The sequence below is a fragment of the Festucalex cinctus genome, chromosome 8, assembly GCF_051991245.1.
Source record: "Festucalex cinctus isolate MCC-2025b chromosome 8, RoL_Fcin_1.0, whole genome shotgun sequence".
In the NCBI taxonomy this organism is placed as follows: Eukaryota; Metazoa; Chordata; class Actinopteri; order Syngnathiformes; family Syngnathidae; genus Festucalex; species Festucalex cinctus.
In genome coordinates, this window is record NC_135418.1 from 1,882,295 (window position 1) to 1,902,052 (window position 19,758).

At 40.5% G+C, this 19,758-nt stretch overlaps 1 protein-coding gene and 1 long non-coding RNA gene across 12 annotated transcripts in view; both read right to left on the reverse strand.

Moving 5' to 3' along the window:
• Positions 1-19,758, reverse strand: part of itpr1b (inositol 1,4,5-trisphosphate receptor, type 1b) — a 437,606-nt gene that overhangs the window by 417,097 nt on the left and 751 nt on the right. For 9 of the 10 annotated variants that reach the window (XM_077530281.1, XM_077530280.1, XM_077530272.1 and 6 more), the window contains exon 2: positions 12,718-12,838. The exons of the other annotated variant lie outside the window; for it this stretch is intronic. In XM_077530281.1, the coding sequence (XP_077386407.1) occupies positions 12,718-12,809 (92 nt within the window). In that variant the 5' untranslated portion in view covers positions 12,810-12,838. The remainder of the gene's footprint in view (positions 1-12,717; positions 12,839-19,758) is intronic. 10 annotated transcript variants of the gene reach the window in all.
• On the reverse strand, positions 4,201-9,421 carry LOC144023830 (uncharacterized). 2 transcript variants are annotated; one of them, XR_013284617.1, is made up of 4 exons: positions 6,963-9,421; positions 6,779-6,868; positions 6,503-6,692; positions 4,201-5,475 (listed from the first exon to the last, which is right to left on the reverse strand). It is a non-coding gene; the product is annotated as an uncharacterized LOC144023830 (long non-coding RNA). The 2 variants fall into 2 exon arrangements; XR_013284616.1 differs by having other exon boundaries at positions 4,201-6,692.

Genomic DNA, 19,758 nt, shown 5'->3' on the forward strand with positions numbered 1-19,758 from the left:
GAAAAGGTCAGAAAAAATAAAGAGAAAATAAACATAAATCAAAGTGAAATCCAGCACCGACCAAACACTTCCTGCCTTCCCCATGGTTACAAAATCAAAGTCTTACGCCAACCCCGGAAGCCTCTAAATTCCAGCAAATTAGCGAGATCTCAAGAGACCAGAGGAAAAACTAAAGAGAGGAAGGAGGGAAGGATCGATGAGGTAGAGTGAGATCCACAGAAGCCAGTACATCCAATCCATCAAAGTGAAATCCAGCACCAACCAAACCCCTCCTGCGTGGTTACAAAACCAGAGTCTTATGCCAACCCCAGAAACCTCAAACTTCCAATAAATTGAGATCTCAAGTGACCAGAGGAAAAACTAAAGAGAGGAATGAGGGAAGGATAGATAAAGCAAAGTGAGATCCACAGACACCAGCACCCACTGATTCAAGGGGCTGTGGGAGGGAGAGGCAACTTCTGTTTGAGTTTCAGTAGATGCTGGCGCGATGGATCTGGCATGCATAACGACCACCACCAAAGAAAGAAGCCATCAACCGCGGTCCAGCAAAGCGAGCCCCCCCCCCGGAATCCCCAGGCCGCGGCAGCACCAAGGCCACCCCCAAGCCACCCGAGCGGACACCGGTCGGCGAGCCGACCCAGACGCCCGGAACACCCCCGCCCCAGCCCCGGCCCACACCCCCGAGCCCAAGGCCGCAGAACGAGGCCCGGCGGGCCCCCACAGCCCCCATCCCCGCACCCCACCCAAACCCGCCACCCACCACGACCCAGGCCCCGCCACCCCCGGCCCCCAAACCCCCGAACACACCCCGACCCCCAACACCCAAACCCCCACCCACCAATACCTCCACCCCCCCCCCCAAAAAAAAACAAGCCCCCCCCCCCCCCCCCCCTTACACCGTGAATGTGGCCCCACCCAGTGTATATACAAGTGTGTGCGTGTGGTGCATTAAAATTGGGAGCAGGTGAGTCGGAGCAGAGGGAAAAAATTTCCCCTACTCCGATACACCCGCATCCCCCTAAAAGAATGAATATGTATATGTGTGGTGCATTAAAAAAGGAAATGGAGGGACAAAGTAGGACCACAGCGCTGCCAGGCACTGCAGTCCATCCCCTCTGATGGCTCCCCGCCCCAACTCACCCCTCCCCTTGGACATGAAGTGCATTAAAATTGGAGGGGAGTTGAAGGGTGAAGACGGTGTTTCCACCCTTCCCCACCCCACCAAGAAATGTGTTGTGTGCCCTATGTGTATATTTACAAAGTGTATAGTGCAAAACTAGTGAAGTGAGTAAGAGGAGCGACCAGCGGGGACTCACCCAACCCGGCGGGTGTAGGTGGCACCCCCCCACCCGCCCCGCACCCCCCCCATCTGGCACCACGATAGGCGGACAGCCAGCGCAGCAGGGCTACTGGACAGCCCACCGGCCACCGGAGCTCGCCCGGGGCGCCAGGAGTTCTACCGGAGTGGGGCAGGCCTCAAACCCCCGCCCGGCCCCCGGAGCCCGACGCCCGGGCCGGGGAGGGAGGCCCAGGGAGAGGGAGGGGGACGGCGTCAAGAAAATTGACTAATTAGCATGCAGTAACACCAAGTGTTGATGCTTAGTGCCCACTAGAAATAAATCTTAAGGAGTTAGTGAGTATAGTGTCGTATAGTGTGGTATGCTCGAGCCCACTAGCAGGAACTAGGTTCCTGACTATATAAAAATAAAAACAATCAGATACAAAATACCAAATACAGAAGCAGCGAAAACAGAAGTTGTAACGATGTGGTGGCTCTCGTTAACAGGCAGAATCTAGGCAGGATTAAGTTGCCAAATTAAGATTAAAATATTCTATGTACATAGACCATATTTATTTAAATCTTGATACTTGATTTTTATTTAAGGTAGAGATTTTTTCCATTGAGATATAATTTATTAGTAAGTTTAACCAGTGGTCGATATTTAGAGATTGTTTATTTTTCCAATTGACAAGGATTATTTTTTTAGCAATAGTAAGGGCTATAAATATAGATTGAGATTGTTTACATGGTAGCTCAGTTATTGTTAAGTCACCTAGTAAACACAATCTTGGAGATAAAGGAAGCCTACAGTTTAATATATCAGCGAGCTTTTCCAAGATTTTAGTCCAGAAATGCAGCACTGGAGTACATGACCATAAAGCATGAAGATAAGTATCGGCAGTGTTTTGTGAGCACTGGAGACAAATGTCGGAGTCAGAGAGTCCCATTTTTTTCATCATATATTGTGTAATATATGTTCTATGAAGTATCTTATATTGGATAAGTTGCAAATTTGTCTGTTTGGTCATTTTAAATACATTTTCACAGATTTGGGTCCAAAAGTCTGGTTCCGGAACTATAGACAAGTCTTTTTCCCATTTTAAAGTCGGTAAATACGTTTTATTTGTGTATAAAAATAACTTATATATTTTTGATATTTTCTTTATTGTTGTTGGAGAAAGCTTTATAATATCTTTAGCTAAGACAGGCAGTTGGAGCATATCCTGAAGTGTTGGGATTTGTTTCTTAACCATATTTTTAACTTGCAGATAATGTAAGAAATTCCGTTTTTTATTTCATATTTCTGGACCAAGTTTGTATACGATATAAACTTATTTTCTGAGAAAAGATGATGAAGGTGTGTAATTCCTTTCTGCTCCCATAAGCTTAAATGGAACGACTGATTATTAAGTTCAAAGTCGGGGTTATGCCAAATGGGAGAGAGCCCACAGGGCGCCAATTGGGAGTTTGTAATTTCTTATGCCTTCCACCAGGCAGTCAGGGTGGCGGCTATCATTGGGTTTTTAAAACAATTATGTCGTTTTATTGATTTTGTAATAAAGAGTAAATCTAACAGTTTAGGATTATTACAATCCTTCTGCTCCAATTCCAACCAACAGTTAGTATCTCTGTTAGGTTGTGTCCATAGCAAAAGATATTGTAGTTGATTAGCTATATAATAGTACATAAAGTTTGGTGCCTCTAAACCTCCTTTAGATTTACTTTCCTGAAGAGTAGATAGACTAATTTTGGCTTTTTTTTTATTCCAATAGAATTTTATGATAGCAGAGTCCAGCGATTGGAACCAGTTAGACGTAGGTTTAAATGGAATCATTGAAAATAAATAATTAATCTTTGGTAAAACTTTCATTTTTATAGTAGCTATCCGTCCTATTAAAGAGATCGGAAGATTATTCCAGCGCTCCAGGTCACTACGGATGCTATCCAATAATGGTAAAAAATTTAAAGAAGTTAATTCAGTTAACTTAGGTGAAATTTTAACACCTACGTATTTTAAATTACCTGTAGGAAAGGAGTAGTGTGGATCCTGACTTGTAGGGTTCCATGAATTTTCTGTAATAGGTAATAATGTTGATTTTGTCCAGTTAATAGAGTAATCTGATAAGTGAGAGAATTTAGTTATTAAGTTAAATGCTTCCCCTAGCGAGATAGCAGGTTCTTCTAAATAGAGTAATATATCATCGGCATATAGATTAATTTTATGTTCTATTGTCCCGGAGTGGATTCCTTGGATCCGTCTATCCTGACGTATAGCTAATGCAAGCGGCTCAATAAATATAGCAAATAATAAAGGAGACATTGGGCACCCTTGTCTTGTACCCCTTTGTAGAGTAAAACTCTGTGATGTAATCCCATTAGTAGTAACTGTAGCTTTAGGAGAATCATATAATATTGAGACCCATTGAATGAATGACTCCCCGAAGCCGAATTTATTTAAGACAGCAAAGAGGAAGGACCAGTTAACTTTATCGAAGGCTTTTTCTGCATCCAGCGAAATAACAACTGCCTTTTTATCATATCGCTGTGACATACTAATCAAGTTAAAGAGCCTCCTAATATTATTAGTAGAATGACGACCTTTAATAAAACCTGTTTGATCGCTATGAATAATTGTCGAGATTACTGTCTCTAGTCGAGATGCCAAGGCCTTAGCGATAATTTTAATATCGGTATTAATTAGTGATATCGGTCGGTAACTTGACGGGAGGGTGGGGTCTTTTTCTGGCTTTAATAAAAGTTTAATTGCTGCTATATTCATATCTTGACGTATATCACCCTTACTTTTAATTTCAGTTACTACTCTTAGAAATAATGGAGCAAACATTAACCAAAAATGTTTAAAAAATATAGCCGTCTGGACCAGGTGCTCTGCCATTAGGCATACTGTCTAAAGCATGATACAACTCATCTATAGTAAGCGGGGTGTATCTAGAATATCTTTATGTTCAGTAGATAACTGAGGTATATTTAAGCTATTTAGGAATACCTCAATATGTTCAGGGTTAGGTCTATTAATTTCTGAGTATAGATTTCGATAATAGTTATAAAAAATATGGTTAATTTCTTCTGGTGATTGTGTGCATTCACCATTTATATCTTTAACTCTTTCAATCCCACGCGTTTTCTGACAAGGTAACTCCAGAATCCCACCAGATTTCGCACATTTTCACCCATTTTCAAGGCTTATTAGAATATTGTCCTATGAGTAAATAAACATGGTGGGTGTCGTTTGAAAGATTGGGGTCTCCTCTTTCATTAGAAAAAAAAGTATGGTTCTACCTTATTCTGTTCTTTAGTAATCATCATTTGAAAATGCCTTGATTTGACATAATTCAAGAATCTCGGGCAAAATAAGGAGAAATGAAGCTTTTTGTGAAATGATGCATTTCTGCAAAATAGTGACTTGTACAGTAATATTTTTTGGTTTTGTGACATGTCAAATATCTCAACAGTCCTTATCTTCCATAAAACCTGAAAAAAAAAATGAAAATGTGTTTTTGATAGCAAAATAAGGATTTATTTACATATCTGATAACGTGTGTAAACAGCAATATTTTCACATTTGACAAACTATTTACAAAACGTTGACCATTTACAGGAATGTTTGTGCATGTGCGTGCTCATGGGGGTGCGTGTGCGTGTGTGGGGGTGTGTGGGTGTGTGTGGATGTGTGTGTGCGCGCGCTATTTACATACTATACAGGGCATCAACAGCAACATTTTCACATTTGATCAACTATTTACAAAATGTTGGACTATTTACAAGATGTGTATGCTTTTTTTTCCCCCTTTCTCTCTCTCAAATCCAATATTGTCTTTTTGTGTGGTACCGTGTGAAACAGTCTCCTATGTGCAAAGGGACATTACAAGATTTGCACACTTTGGTAGTTTCTCTGCGCTGGCCCCTGCGCACGCAAACGCGACACCTTCTTGTTGGTTCTGTCTTTGAAGGGGTAGGCCGGAGAGAAATCGGAGTATGCTTTGCCATTCGTCCGTCCAGCCTATTGTCCGGGTCAATGTAGGGGGACCTGGCATTGGACCCAATTTCCTCCAAGGCCTCACCTTGACTTTCTTCCTGTTCTTCTCGTTTGGGCACATGTTGCGCTCGCGTCCAGGACTTCACCACCTTGCGTATGTATGTCAAAAATTTCATACGCTGTCCTGGGTTTTTGGCTTGGAAAATGACAAAAGAGTTGAACATGGTTAGCTGGAACAGGTACGCGACAAACTTTTTTGTCCAATTCATGCATTTGCGCATGAAGGGGTAGTATGAGGTGTTTTGGTCCAGTTTGTCTACCCCGTTCATATATTTGTTGTAGTCAACAACACATGCAGGCTTTTCCGAGGCAACTTTTTTTTTTAGTGCCTTCTGCCACACCGTCACAGTCTCCATTTCATTTGGATGGCAGGTTGTTATCATCTTGAGAAGCCGCTTGTCCTGCCACGCCAAAACCATGACATTATTGTTGTGCCGAGCCAATGTTCTTCCAATCCCCAGGGCAGACTTGGTCACTTCAGCGATGACCTGAGGTTGGCCCCTGTTGGCTCTCAGTGTTCCACAAACATTGGTTTGCACTCCCAGCAAACGCTCACACAGCTCAACAGAATTATAAAAGTTGTCCATGTAAAGCGTGTGACCATTTCCTGGGAGACGATCAAGTAAATTGAAGACCGTGTCTGACAGGGTACTGGGCTGACCAACATTTTTTATTTAACATTTATTTAACCAGGATAGTCCCGTTGAGATTAAGAACCTCTTTTTCAAGGGAGTCCTGGATAGGGCTGCATGTTGAAACAATACCCTGTTGCTGAGTCACACAAAATATAAGATTTAATGCCGTATTTTACAGGCTTCTTGGGGTTGTATACTTTGAAGGACAAGCGCCCCCGCCACAGCATCATGCCTTCATCAATACAAATATTCTGCCCAGGCTGAAAGAAGTCTTTGAATTTTTTTAGTATGTAGTTCAACACGGGGCGAACTTTGTACAGCTTGTCATCTGGGTCAAGTGTCGCATTATTATTGAAATGAAGGAACCTCCAAATAAGTTGGTATCGGTTCCTTGCCATGGTCTTATTGAAATGTGGCGTGGAATCGTCCTCGTCCACAATCCAGTATGAAGCCAAGTTTGGCTTTGTTACAATGCCAGTCAGAAAACTAAGTCCAAAAAAAAAAACGTTTGAGCTCTGTGACACTCACTGGTCTCCACGTACTGCCCTTGCTTCTGCGGAGCCTTTCGGGATCTGCCTGGTAGAACTGTTGAGCATACAAGTTTGTCTGCTCAACAATATTCTGGAGCAGCTCATCTGTCAAAAACAGCTCCAGGAAGTGCACTGGCTCGCTGGACTCCAGCGCAGCTGCTGGACCTCTGGGTCCTCATTCTTGGAACCTGAAGTGGAAATGTAATCAATTAGCATGAATATTATTACTTATAGCCTCTTTTTTCTCATTACAGCATCGGCTTTATTTGAATACCTTTTCCTTTCTGTCCTCTGCCTCTTCTAACAGGGGTTATTCTCCCTCTGCCACGAGGGGGTTGGGGTATTGCCCTGCGTCTGGGTCGTCCTGTAAATTGCAGAAAAACAATGTATATAGTGACCATCTAATTTTTTTTTTATTATTGCGCGAGGTATTGTGAACTTTTTTTGTTTGTTTTTACCTCTCTCTGCACTCAGTGGGAAAGAGCCACCCGTGCACGTTGCACCAACTGTAAATGAATGTTACGTTAGTACGTGGTACACACATTGTACATTTACAGAAGCATGACTGTGAATATTCTCATCCATACAAGTAATTTCATGCACGGGACATTCAATAATACTGAACTAGTACAATTGTGATCATTCGATTTGCGATTAGCACTGAGCAAAATGCTACACGTTAGCTTACCTTCGCGGTTTCTAGACGCTTCCGGCGACGAATCTGATCCGCTGCTGGATGATCGATATCGCCGATCAGGTGATTGAGAAGGGATCCATTCATCGGATGAATCCGGCTCAGGTTCGAAGAATTCGTCATTTGAATTGTCGTCATCTGACGAACTTGACACGTCTGATAAACGACGACGCAAACGTCCACCATATGCCTTGGGGAGACCAGAGGCAGTATGTTTTGACGTGGACGCCGCTCCTTCGTCTTTTCTACCAAGAAATATGCTTTGTTCAAGCGTCAGCTGCTTGAAAGTTAGCTTTTTTTTCGCCATTCTCACTCGTCCACGTGCGATCTCCACTGCTCCACTGCTCCACCGGAACTCCACAACACTCCACTCTTCCATTGCTGCTCGGAAGTGCATCTTTTTTATGTAGATCAAGAGATCACTACTGCCATCAAGAGGGCACAGTTCGTCACTACAGTGCTCCACGGGCTTAATATTCAGAGGGAAACTACCCAGGAGTCTCATCCACCCATTCATAAAAAAACCCACATTTGACGAACTAGTTCGTCTTCGGGTGACGCCCACCGGGTGTCACATGACGAACTAGTTCGTCGGCGGATTGCAAAGAGTTAATAGCCGTTATAAGAGATTTTTCCCGATTCCGTTGAAGTTGATTCGCCAGAAATTTACCTGATTTATTTATGTTCAAAATTATTAGATCTCAACTGTTGTATTATAAACTCTGTCTTTTTAGATAACATGTTATCTAACTGTATTTTTATATTCTGTAGTTCTGTCCATATTTGATTATTTGGGTTTAATGCATATTCATCCGTTAGTTGTTTAATTTTATCTTCCAGGTATTTTTCTAATTTTTTATCCTGTTTCTTTTTATAAGTTGAATATGATATAATTTTCCCTCTAATTACCGCTTTCCCTGCTTCCCAGAGAAGAGATGGAGATATATTTGGAGAGTCATTTATTTCCAAAAAATCTGCCCATTCCCTTCTAATAATTTGATCAAACTCTACGTCTTTCAGTAATGAGATGTTAAAACGCCATATCGGGGGTAGTTTAAAGGTAGAGTCAATTTGTAGAGTGAGGGAGACTGGTGCATGATCACTTATAATTATAGAATGTATTTTTATAGCAGTTTTATCAACAATAGAATTATTTGTAAGGAAAAAATCAATTCTTGAGAATGATCGGTGCACAGCAGAGAAGAAAGTAAATTCCTTCTTAGTTGGGTTTTGAAGTCTCCAGCCATCGCTGAGGCCAAAATCCTCCATATATTCATCTATTACTTTAGCGGATCGTAATCGCCTTGTATATATCGTATTATTAGAACGATCTATTAATGGGTTTAAGACCGTGTTAAAATCACCTCCAATAATAATAGTAGAATTTGTTGCTAAATCGAGTAACCGAGAGAAAAATTCATGGAAAAAATCCGGGTCATCATTATTTGGGGCATATAAATTACCAATTGTATATACTTTATTAAATATAGTTACCTGGATAATAATATATCGGCCCTCTAAATCTATTACTGTATTATTTAGAGTAAATAATAAATTCTTATGTATAAGTATAGAGACACCTCTTTGTCTACTATTATAGGAGGCAGAGTAAACTTGACTAAAATTTTTATCTATAAATAATTTTTCTTCTGATTTTTGTAAGTCGGTTTCTTGTAGGAGACAAATATCTGCCTTAAATTTTGAGAGATGGTCTAAAATTTTTATTCTTTTTGCCTGGGAGCGAGCGCCACACACATTCCAGGAGACCAGAACTAATTTCTGCATACAAGCAATATAGACTCAGTCTTATGTATACATCTATATGAGCTGCTTATTAATATTAACATATTGTAGGATAGCAAAAGAGTAATTAGGCAATTTATATAATTTATATAAAGAGAGAGATAACAAGTAGATAAGTATAATAGTGAAGAAACGAGGGGGGAAGTGAGTGTGAAGGAAATCTGGGGGTATTCAACATAATTATTAATTTGTCCTATTCAAAGGCACAAATTCATCTCTATTTGTGAAAAATGAGTTATTTTAATAGAATTCAATCGCAACTTTCTTCTGTTCTCATTGTAAGCATGTATACCATGGATAAACGGCACCACAGTGCCCCAAAGAGGCCAAAGCGCGCAGGAACACCCGGTGTTTTGCAATGGGGTAGATGCAAGTCACACACTCACGCCGTTTCCGGCCAATTCGACACACAGGCCGCGTCCCAACACTCGGACCCCCACCCCTGCACCCCCCAACCGCGCACTCCCACCAATGGGTGCAAGCACGCAGGGTGTCTCAGCTCTCTGAAATGCTTCGGAGAACTGACACACTACACACTCGCACCAATCGATAGGAACGCGCAACCGAGGGGTACAAGGGCAGAAGAGCAACCACCGGGACGTGGCCCACATGTCGCAAACAGCAACCGGAAACAGCGCAAGTGTGTGACACACAGAAGTCGGAAGTCCCGCCTCGTCCGTGACACATACCCCATTAGTGGTTTAATATACAGTCTTTTTTATTTTACTTATTTTATTTTAAGTTTTTTTTTATTTTAAAGATTCACAGAATTGTCTTTTCCTTAAAATTCAAGGATACAAATATCTAAGGACTTTATTTTATTTTTTCCATACCAACATAGTAACACACATTTCCACATGACGCAGCACAAAATACAATCCCTGACGTCCCAGGTTGGCCCCCTAAGTCCCCAGACTTGCGAAAATAACATATAAGATAAAATAAATATGATAAAGACAGTAATGCGTAAGTTTTAAAACGAAGTATGAAAATGCAAGGCTTGGATTTCATATGGTAAATGGCACTTCATTTATATAGCGCTTTTCCACCTTACAAGGCCCTCAAAGCGCTTTACATTTTTGACTACCCATTCACCTACTGATGATGTAGCATCAGGAGCAATTGGGGGGGTCTGTATCTTGCTCAAGGATGCTTCGACGTGGTCACAATGGCATGGGATCGAACTCACAACCTCTGGGTTGGGTGACGACCACCGCACTGAGTCACGCCGCCTGATGTGACTCTGGCAAAAGGGTCCTCATGTGCCAAAAAAAAAAAAAAAAAATCTAAATTGAGATTGATATATTCAAATTCTGCACTTAATTCCCTTTAAAATGATATATAATACATGGACGTACCTCAAAAATTGACAAAGCAGGTGCGTTTCCATTACCCTTTTTCGCAAAAATAAAAAACAATATTGTACTATTTCGATAAAGTACAATTTCAATTTGTCAGTGTTTCCATTGAAGAGCATTTCTCTTCTGAGGCGCAATTCTCGGAATGTACTTATATCTTATATTACTTTAAAAACACTCATCCTCCTCATCGGGCGGCTTCGGGGATTTAGTGTTAGTGTTGTGGGTGTGCGTGTGTGTGGTGTTTTGTGTATGTGTGCGCGCTTGTAACTTGTGTTATGGATAGAACGTCTCGCTTGTTGCTGGTATGGCCATTTCTGTAACGATATGGAACGTGCATTGAACGGCGGCATATTGGCTCTCTAAATTGCTGTGTTTAAAAAGACTTGTTATTCCCTGGGGAGGCAGTTCCGACACGACAGCGATTGTGGCCCCGTACTTCCTACTTCCTGGAACCCTACAATGTTGTTGTTGTTCCCCGAGGCTGGGTAAAAGGCGGGTTACAAATAGTTTAAAGTTTCTGATATTTTCTGGCGTCTTCCCTGCTAAATTAACCAGACGTGGCAGGACAGGATTTCAAGCGAACGAGGCTCGCTCGGTTACACCTCTCTCTCTTTTGCGCTCATGACGTGTAGCATACAAAACACTTCAGCATGTAAAACTAAAATACAGTACAGAAATGAATAATTCTCAAAACAAATTTTAGTCAATTGCAAGTAAATAAAAATACACATGGCAAACAACGTGTTACATTCCTCCGTGACCGGGCGGTTGTGTCACATGACTACTAATGCGCAAAAAGTGTTTCCATTACACTTTTATGAAATACTTCTATTTCCACACATCTCAAAAACCACCTCATGAGAGCGCAAAAACATTAACAATCTAAACTGACATTATTTGTTACATCTGAGAAAATTTTGTTTATTTATCATTTAGTCAATCTCTTTTATTATTTATTCTATATATTTTGTGCTTATATTCTTAGGTTTATTTACGTTTTTACAATGTCAGTCCCTAAATTTTGGTATTTAAATTACATCTTTAATATTTTCTTTCCAATGTTTGACGTCAACTGGATAATTTCCAGCCAATCCTGTAGCGGGACGTGTTCGTTAGGCGACCCCGATACGATCTGGCAGCCGATCACACCTGACACCGACACCGGCATTGGATTATATTACCGTCAAAAGGTTTGCCGACAAAGTTATGAAAGCCGAACTACGGCATGACATGGGGACGCGACTGGATATAGCAGGTAGGATTTACTTTTATATATGATACTGTGCAAAAAGCCGGAGGGATTTTTCACGTGGGAGGACATCGTAATAGAAAATGTAACCAGTATGCATTGTTTACGTTTTTATATCCCACCCCCATAAAGAGGTTTCCGGTTGCCTTTAGGAATAATGACTACTGAGGCTGATGGCATGGAGGTGAATTACTTCTCGCACATGCGCTGAAGGTACATAATAGACCCTTCTAGCTGACGTCACTGCTAAGCTCCCGCTCCGCCTCCCGGAGGACAAGCCCTCCATAGCAAATGAATGTAGAGAGCTTGATTTTCGGCTAGCGCATTCACAAGGGTCTGATTCGATTCGATTCAGATTCACAACGATTTTCGATTCAGCTGAGGAATTCATGCAGCACCTATTTTAGACAGTTGAAAGTACCAATGCTGCAAATAGTAGAAACCTCTTGCTTCTAATTTAATGCATGAGTAAAAAATATGAATATTTCCATTAAGAATTGAATCCATTGCAGTTACACTAATAATCTGTTTTATTTAACATGGCGTTATAAACACAATAAATATTAATTTAAACCAATTTCAACCACAGTATAGGCTGTGTAAATGAAGTGACAAAAAAAAAACTGACACTCATGACATTCACATTGTTGTGACATCCATCCATCCATCCATTTTCTTAACCACTTTTCCTCACAAGGGTCGCGGGGGGTGCTGGAGCCTATTCCAGCCGGCTTGGGGCAGTACACCCTGAACTAGTTGCAGATTGTTGTGACAGATTTATGGAAATGTTCCAGTGGTGGTTGAGGGGAGATGGTAGGCGGGGAGATGATCGATACTGGCTTTCTCCGTGTAAGTGGCGTGGGCTTGGGAACGTTTGTGTGTGTTGGATGTGTTGTGGGGGGTGGGGAGGGGGTTAATCGATATATCGATACATGGTTTTATGTATCGATATTGGAATATGAAAAGCCGTATCGATACGATATCGATATATCAATATTTTGAACCCAGCCCTAACTTTTTTACTGGAGTCACCACTTGAGAACAGGCTGACCTGGTGGCCTTTGTTATACGAGTCAAGAATGTTACATACAGGGTTATAGACTTACCCCAAGGTGCTGATAAATCCACTGGTGGAGCCCTCTGCATATAGGGAACAAATGTCCCCAATATGGAGGAAACTGGACATCTTGTCTGACATTCTGTAGCTGCGCAAACTTATAACGGCTCCTGAAATTTACCACCAAAAGTAGAAAATCTCAATTAAAACCTTTTTCAGGAGTGAAGCATAATTTGTAAATTGTACAGATGATTACAGGGTGTTAATGCATCAAGTAATTTCCCAGTGTATTGAGCCATATTAGGAAAATCCCCATCACCACCACTCGTAAATATTAAAAGGCGGATACCTCATTAAAATATACATACATCTTAGCATTGTTATATTTGCGGAAGAGGTTAAGTATTTTCTATTAAATCTGATATGATTCTTTATACATGACATGAATGGGAAGCTATCCTAAACTAATAACTCACCATTACTCTGGGAATCTTGGGTTCAGAATAGAAAATGCCTCTGAAAATGTGCTATATTAAAGCTGGAACATTAATATGCCACTGTAGACGACTTGTACAGTACAGCTGTAAAGTTTGACTTGTACTACATGTAGGGTTGCCAACTGTCCCGTTTTAGCCAGGACTTCCCGTATTTTGGGCTAAAATGTTATGTCCCGTACGGGACCGCAAAGTCCCGTAAAATAATGCTCAATTCTTACACGAAATGCAGCTAACGGCATCTTGGCTATTTTTGGACCACGGCGGCTCCCGTAGGTTGACATGTGACAAGGAAGTTGCTCGTAGCCAATAAAATGAGTCGCTGGGTGTTACATGAAGTAACTTCATTTCACGTTTAGCTGAGATTAACAGCTAAATTAGCCAATGACAATCGGGATGGGGGTGGGGGCGGTCAGACGCGGGTCCTTTGACATACGAATCTACTTCCGCAGCCAGAACACGCTCGCCCGTCTGCTGAATAACCGCGGACGTCATTTTTATGAAGCAAGCTGGGTCTGCTGTTGCCTTTTTGCGGATTAAAATTTTTTTTGATGCAAAGCGACATATTGCAATGGGAGCCGCCAACACGTCTCGTCCAGGCTGACACAGTTGACAAATCGCTGGAATTCCTGTGAGTCCTCACGTTATAGCGTTCACACAATCACATGTTCAAGTGAGTGGGATAGGGCTGGGTCATCGATGACGTCGACGCAAAAAATACGTCGACGCAATAAATGCACGTCAATGAGTCACTTTTGGCGCCATCGCGCAATGTCTGGGCCATCAAATATACGTTACCTTGCAGAAAAAACAGGGCGCAAAAAAACAAAAACAAAAACAAAAACAGAACGTACAATGCACGTATATTGTGCACAATTACAGTGTAGCAATGGAGGGCAACGATCGTTGTGGTTTGCGGATACCTGGAAGACATGACAAGCAAGCTACGTGTACCGGCAGGGGCCGGGTCAAAAATGGAGAAAGTGTGGAGTTTTTTTTTGTCTTTTTTTTTAATTGTCGAAGTGTGACGCAGGCTAGCAATGACACAATACAATGATGTGTCTATTGTTTCTAATAGATAGATAGATGACGCGGAAGCTGAGAAGCGGAATTGCCTCCTTTTTTTCTTCCGCTTTTTTTTAATTGTCGAAGTGTGACGCACGCTAGCAATGACACAATACAATGATGTGTCTATTGTTTCTAATAGATAGATAGATGACGCGGAAGCTGAGAAGCGGAATTGCCTCCTTTTTTTCTTCCGTTGTGCGCAGCGCGATGGGATACAGTTATTGAATCAAAAAATAGCAGCGACCGCAACAGCGAGTCTGGGGAGAAGAAACGACCTCGTAATAAGACGTCCGAAGTATGGGAGTACTTTACACCTAAAAATGCAAAGTACTTGGCATACCATAAAAGCACAACCGCGATTAAGCGGGGGCACCCGGGAGCTTCTTGTGTGGAGAAGACATCGTAAGTTTTCAACTTTTTTTTTCTTTCCTTGTTGGCAATGAGTAACCCCCGTCATTCATCCAAACTGCACCACGTAACTTGTGCTCCACTTGTGCACACAGAACATGTACCCACTGCCCACTTTAACAAACGCAAACACACAGCCCTCACACACTCGCTTGTTGCTGACACTTTTTTTTTTCTAATTGACACAGACAGACACTCTTCAAATACACGCAAACTTTTTTTCTTTATTTATTTTTTTTATTTCTGTCTATTAATAAACAAGCAACATCCATATGAAACGCCATATGAAAGGCTTTTTCAGTGACTGGAAATATAGTCAACAAAAAAAAGAGGCAAACAGCTGAGCATGTTGAGATGCGAACATCCACTCCAACACAACACATGACTACAACACACACACACCTGAGCAGATGCACACAGAAAGCATGAGAGTGGTGGTGTATGGAGTTAAATTAGGGCCAAAAGTTTTGTACTTGAAAAAATAAAACTCGAAACTGAAAATTGTGTATTGATCTTGAATTTCACAAAATATAAAAAGGTATTCAAAATAAAAATAAGCATGTGAAAAGTTTTTTCGGGTCAAAATTAATTTTGATTCACTTCGGTCCTGCCTTTGAATAAATTATTTATTTTCATTTTTTGCTTTCATATATATTTTGACATTTGAGGTCTTATTTTTTTCAGTTGCATGTTTTTTTCTTTTCAGATTCAGATCTTATTTTTTGGGGTTTCAACACATTTTTTCAGTTTCAAAACTTTTTTTTTCACTTTCAAATCGTTTTTCACGTTCAGATCTTTTTTTTTCAGTTTCAAGTCTCTTTTTTTCAGTTTCAGACTTTTGACCCGAATGTTATGTGGGGGCGTGGTGTCAACTGAGCGGGGCGTGGAATCATGAGTGACAGCTGCACAAAAGCGCTTTGGAAACACCCCCCAGTGACAGTGCCTTCAGGGAACGTAGGAATTAAGAGAACTCTTAACTCAACATATATACCCAATATTCGTGTGATTGGCAGCATATGAATTAATGCCAGTGACAAAATTCCACTTCAAAGTCTGTTTTAGACAGTACTGAGCACCAATTACGGTCTAGCAGCAATAGGTTGTGCCAGGTTTGCCGTACAACAGCGACGTTTAAGCGTCTAATATGTCCAATGTCGATGTCGGCATTGTGAACGCATCGTATTCTCTCGCTGGCGTCCGGCCGGTTACCGTCAGGACAACCGAATGCACGGGTGAGACATGCTAAATAAGTGTTGCAAAATCATAACAAACAGTAAGGGGCTGTTTTTGTGACAACATATTTTTTGGCGTGACGCATTATAAATGGGGGACCTTGTCAAAGCTGAGCTAACGTTAGCATGAAGTATCGGCCACAAGCAAGCACTGCGTTGTAAACAACTGAGGTAAAGCTAGCCACCTTTTGTTTTTTCGCGGTCAACTCCACCGCACTTCTTTTTTTTTTCCTGTTCGCCCTTTTGTAGGATTTACTTTAGTGTGCTCGAAGAGACGCTTTCACGGAGAACGACGTCCGCTTTTCAAAATAAAGGATCGGTTTTCAAAAATAAAATTCAATTCAAACGCAGTTTAAAAGATGTTTGTTTTTATTATTATTATTATTATTATTATTATTATTATTATTATTATTATTATCAGTTTAAAATATGTTTCACAATAACACAGTACCAATTCACATTTCATTGGGAATGCACTCTTCTGGGTGATATTGAGCAATAACATTGATATGTACAATATTAAGTTAATTTAAAATGAAGGAAAGGTTGAAATGGAGAAAAAAAAAAGAGGTGTGTGTCATTGAGCAGACATTTCACTATGAGCCAGTACTAATTTGGGGACAATAGGTCACATGTCCTAGAAGCTATTAAGCAAAAATGCTAATATTTATAGAAAGGTGTGCATCATCAGACATGCCACTATGATGATGCAGCATTGTTTTGGGGTGTCAATAGGTCACATGGTCTGGAGCTCTATCGAGTTCAAAAGCTAATATTTACATTAAAAACAAAACAAAACAAAAAATAAGTGGAGGTCTAAAATGAAAAAAATAAGAGGTGTGTCATTTATCAATGCAATAAAATTATTGAATAATCATTTTAATAATCGAGATTTCGATCTTTATCATAATAATCATAGGTATAATTTTTTACATAATCGTCCAGCCCTACCTGGAAGCTATTTGCAGTATTCGTTACTGCATCTCTTAATAGTGCACTCAAAACAGTTTGCTCGAGTTAATAGTGAGTGTGAATATTTCCCAAAAACCTATCCATCCATCCATCCATCCACCCATCCATCCATCCATCCATCCATCCATCCATGTTCTACCACTTATCGCACCAGCTTTAACAGTGAAGCCCAGACTTCTCTCTCCCCAGCCACTTCATCTAGCTTCTCAGGCGGGATCCCAAGGTGTTCCCAGGCCAGCTGAGAGATATAGTGTCTTCAGTGTGTCCTGAGTCATCCCCGTGGCCTCCTGCCGTTGGGACGTGCCCGGAACACCTCTCCAGGGAGGCGTCCAGTTGGCATCGGAGACAGATGGCTGAGACACCTCAAACATCTCCTCTCGATGAGGAGGAGCAGCGGCTCAACTCTGAGTCCCTCCCTGATAGCCGAGCTCTTGACGGAGAGCCCAGACACCCTGCGGACCAGACCATGTGACCTATTGACACCCCAAAACAATGCTGCATCATAGTGGCGTGTCTGATATATAATGCACACCTTTCTATAAATATTAGCATTTTTGCTTAATAGCTTCGAGGTCATGTGACCTATTGGCCCCAAATTATTACTGGCTCATAGTGAAATGTCTGCTCAATGACACACACCTCTTTTTTTTTCTCCATTTCAACCTTTCCTTCATTTTAAATTAACTTAATATTGTACATATCAATGTTATTGCTCAATATCACCCAGAAGTGCATTCCCAGTGAAATGTGAATTGGTACTGTGTTATAGTGAAACATATTTTAAACTGATAATAATAATAATAATAAAAACAAACATCTTTTAAACTGCGTTTGAATTGAATTTTATTTTTGAAAACCGATCGTTTATTTTGAAAAGCGGACGTCGTTCTCCGTGAAAGCGTCTCTTCGAGCACACTAACGTAAATCCTACAAAAGGGCGAACAGAAAAAAATGAAGTGCGGCGGAGTTGACCGCGTAATATCAAAAGGTGGCTAGCTTTACCTCAGTTGTTTACAAACGCAGTGCTTGCTTGTGGCCGATACTTCATGCTAACGTTAGCTCAGCTTTGACAAAGTCCCCCATTTATAATGCGTCACGCCAAAAAATATGTTGTCACAAAAACAGCCCCTTACTGTTTGTTGTGATTTTGCAACACTTATTTAGCACGTCTCACCCGTGCATTAGGTTGTCCTGACGCATTCACAATGCCGACATCGACATCGGACATATTAGACGCTTAAACGTCGCTGTTGTACGGCAAACCTGGCACAACCTATTGCTGCTAGACCGTAATTGGTGCTCAGTACTGTCTAAAACAGACTTTGAAGTGGAATTTTGTCACTGATATCAATTCACATGCTGCCAAACACACGAATATGGTGTATATATGTTAAGGGTTCTTTTAATTCCTACGTTCCCTGAAGGCACTCATGATTCCACGCCCCGCTCAGTTGACACCACGCCCCCACGTAACATTCGGGTCAAAAGTCTGAAACTGAAAAAAAGAGACTTGAAACTGAAAAAAAAAAGATCTGAACGTGAAAAACGATTTGAAAGTGAAAAAAAAAGTTTTGAAACTGAAAAAATGTGTTGAAACCCCCAAAAATAAGATCTGAATCTGAAAAGAAAAAAACATGCAACTGAAAAAAATAAGACCTCAAATGTCAAAATATATATGAAAGCAAAAAATGAAAATAAATAATTTATTCAAAGGCAGGACCGAAGTGAATCAAAATTAATTTTGACCCGAAAAAACTTTTCACATGCTTATTTTTATTTAGAATACCTTTTTATATTTTGTGAAATTCAAGATCAACACAACAATTTTCAGTTTCGAGTTTCATTTTTTCAAGTACAAAACTTTTGGCCCTAATTTAACTCCATAGTGGTGGAGCTGTGTTGTTTTGAAAATTGCAGCCGTCACCACTGCTGTTAGTTTATTTATTTATTTATTTTTTATTTTTTTTTAAATGTTGATAAGATTTTGGTTCAGATTGTGGCTTTTGCAGTTTTAGTTATTAAAAGAGAGCTTTATTTATTATTTCTTTATTGTAGGATTCCATTGCACTAGAGCTGTGTGCACTTTGTCGTATTGTTCAATAAAATTCATTTTTGAACTTGAATAAAAATATATTGGAAAGAAGAAAATAGTGTTTTACTCATGGAGATAAATTAGCATTAATTGCTATAGGTCAAATTATAGAGAGATAATCGCTAATCGAATTGGAATCGAATTGATACCGCATTTAAAAGTGAATCGTTAGATTCATCGATGCATCGAAAAACAATTTTCTAGATTAATCGATTACAAATATAATCGTTTAACCCAGCCCTAGAGTGGGAAAACTTTTATTTTAATCAGTCAAGCCACACACACACCCACACAACACATGCACACATGCACAATTTGTAAAACATCACATGCAGTGATGCTGTTATGTTGGGGTGTGATTGTGGATCCAAATGCGAGAAAGCAGGTGAGGCGGTACAGAGGTCCAAACGGGATTTTAATTAACCAAAAGCTTGCGTTGCCACACCTACAGTACAGTGTGTTAAGTACCGTTGTACCAATAAGTATGAAATTTGTGGGAGAAACTCTAAATGCAGAATTCATTAGTAAGAATGTGAATATAAATTTTCTTTCGTAATATATTTTTCCAGCTGCTACTCCAAGATTGGTCTGCACTCTGCATCATCATGTTGTCAGAACCATCAAAAATTAAATGAAAGCAAAGCACACAAGAAAAAACAATCGCAGTGAAATATAAACCTAACTTCTGCAAGTCACCATTCACGATACTGAATATACTCTGAATGGTTGATGCAAACAATGAAGCTAGGCTCTCATTATCCCATACAGGGATTCTGGCATAAAACACTCACTGATTTTCAGTGAAAAAATAACAGAATTTCATA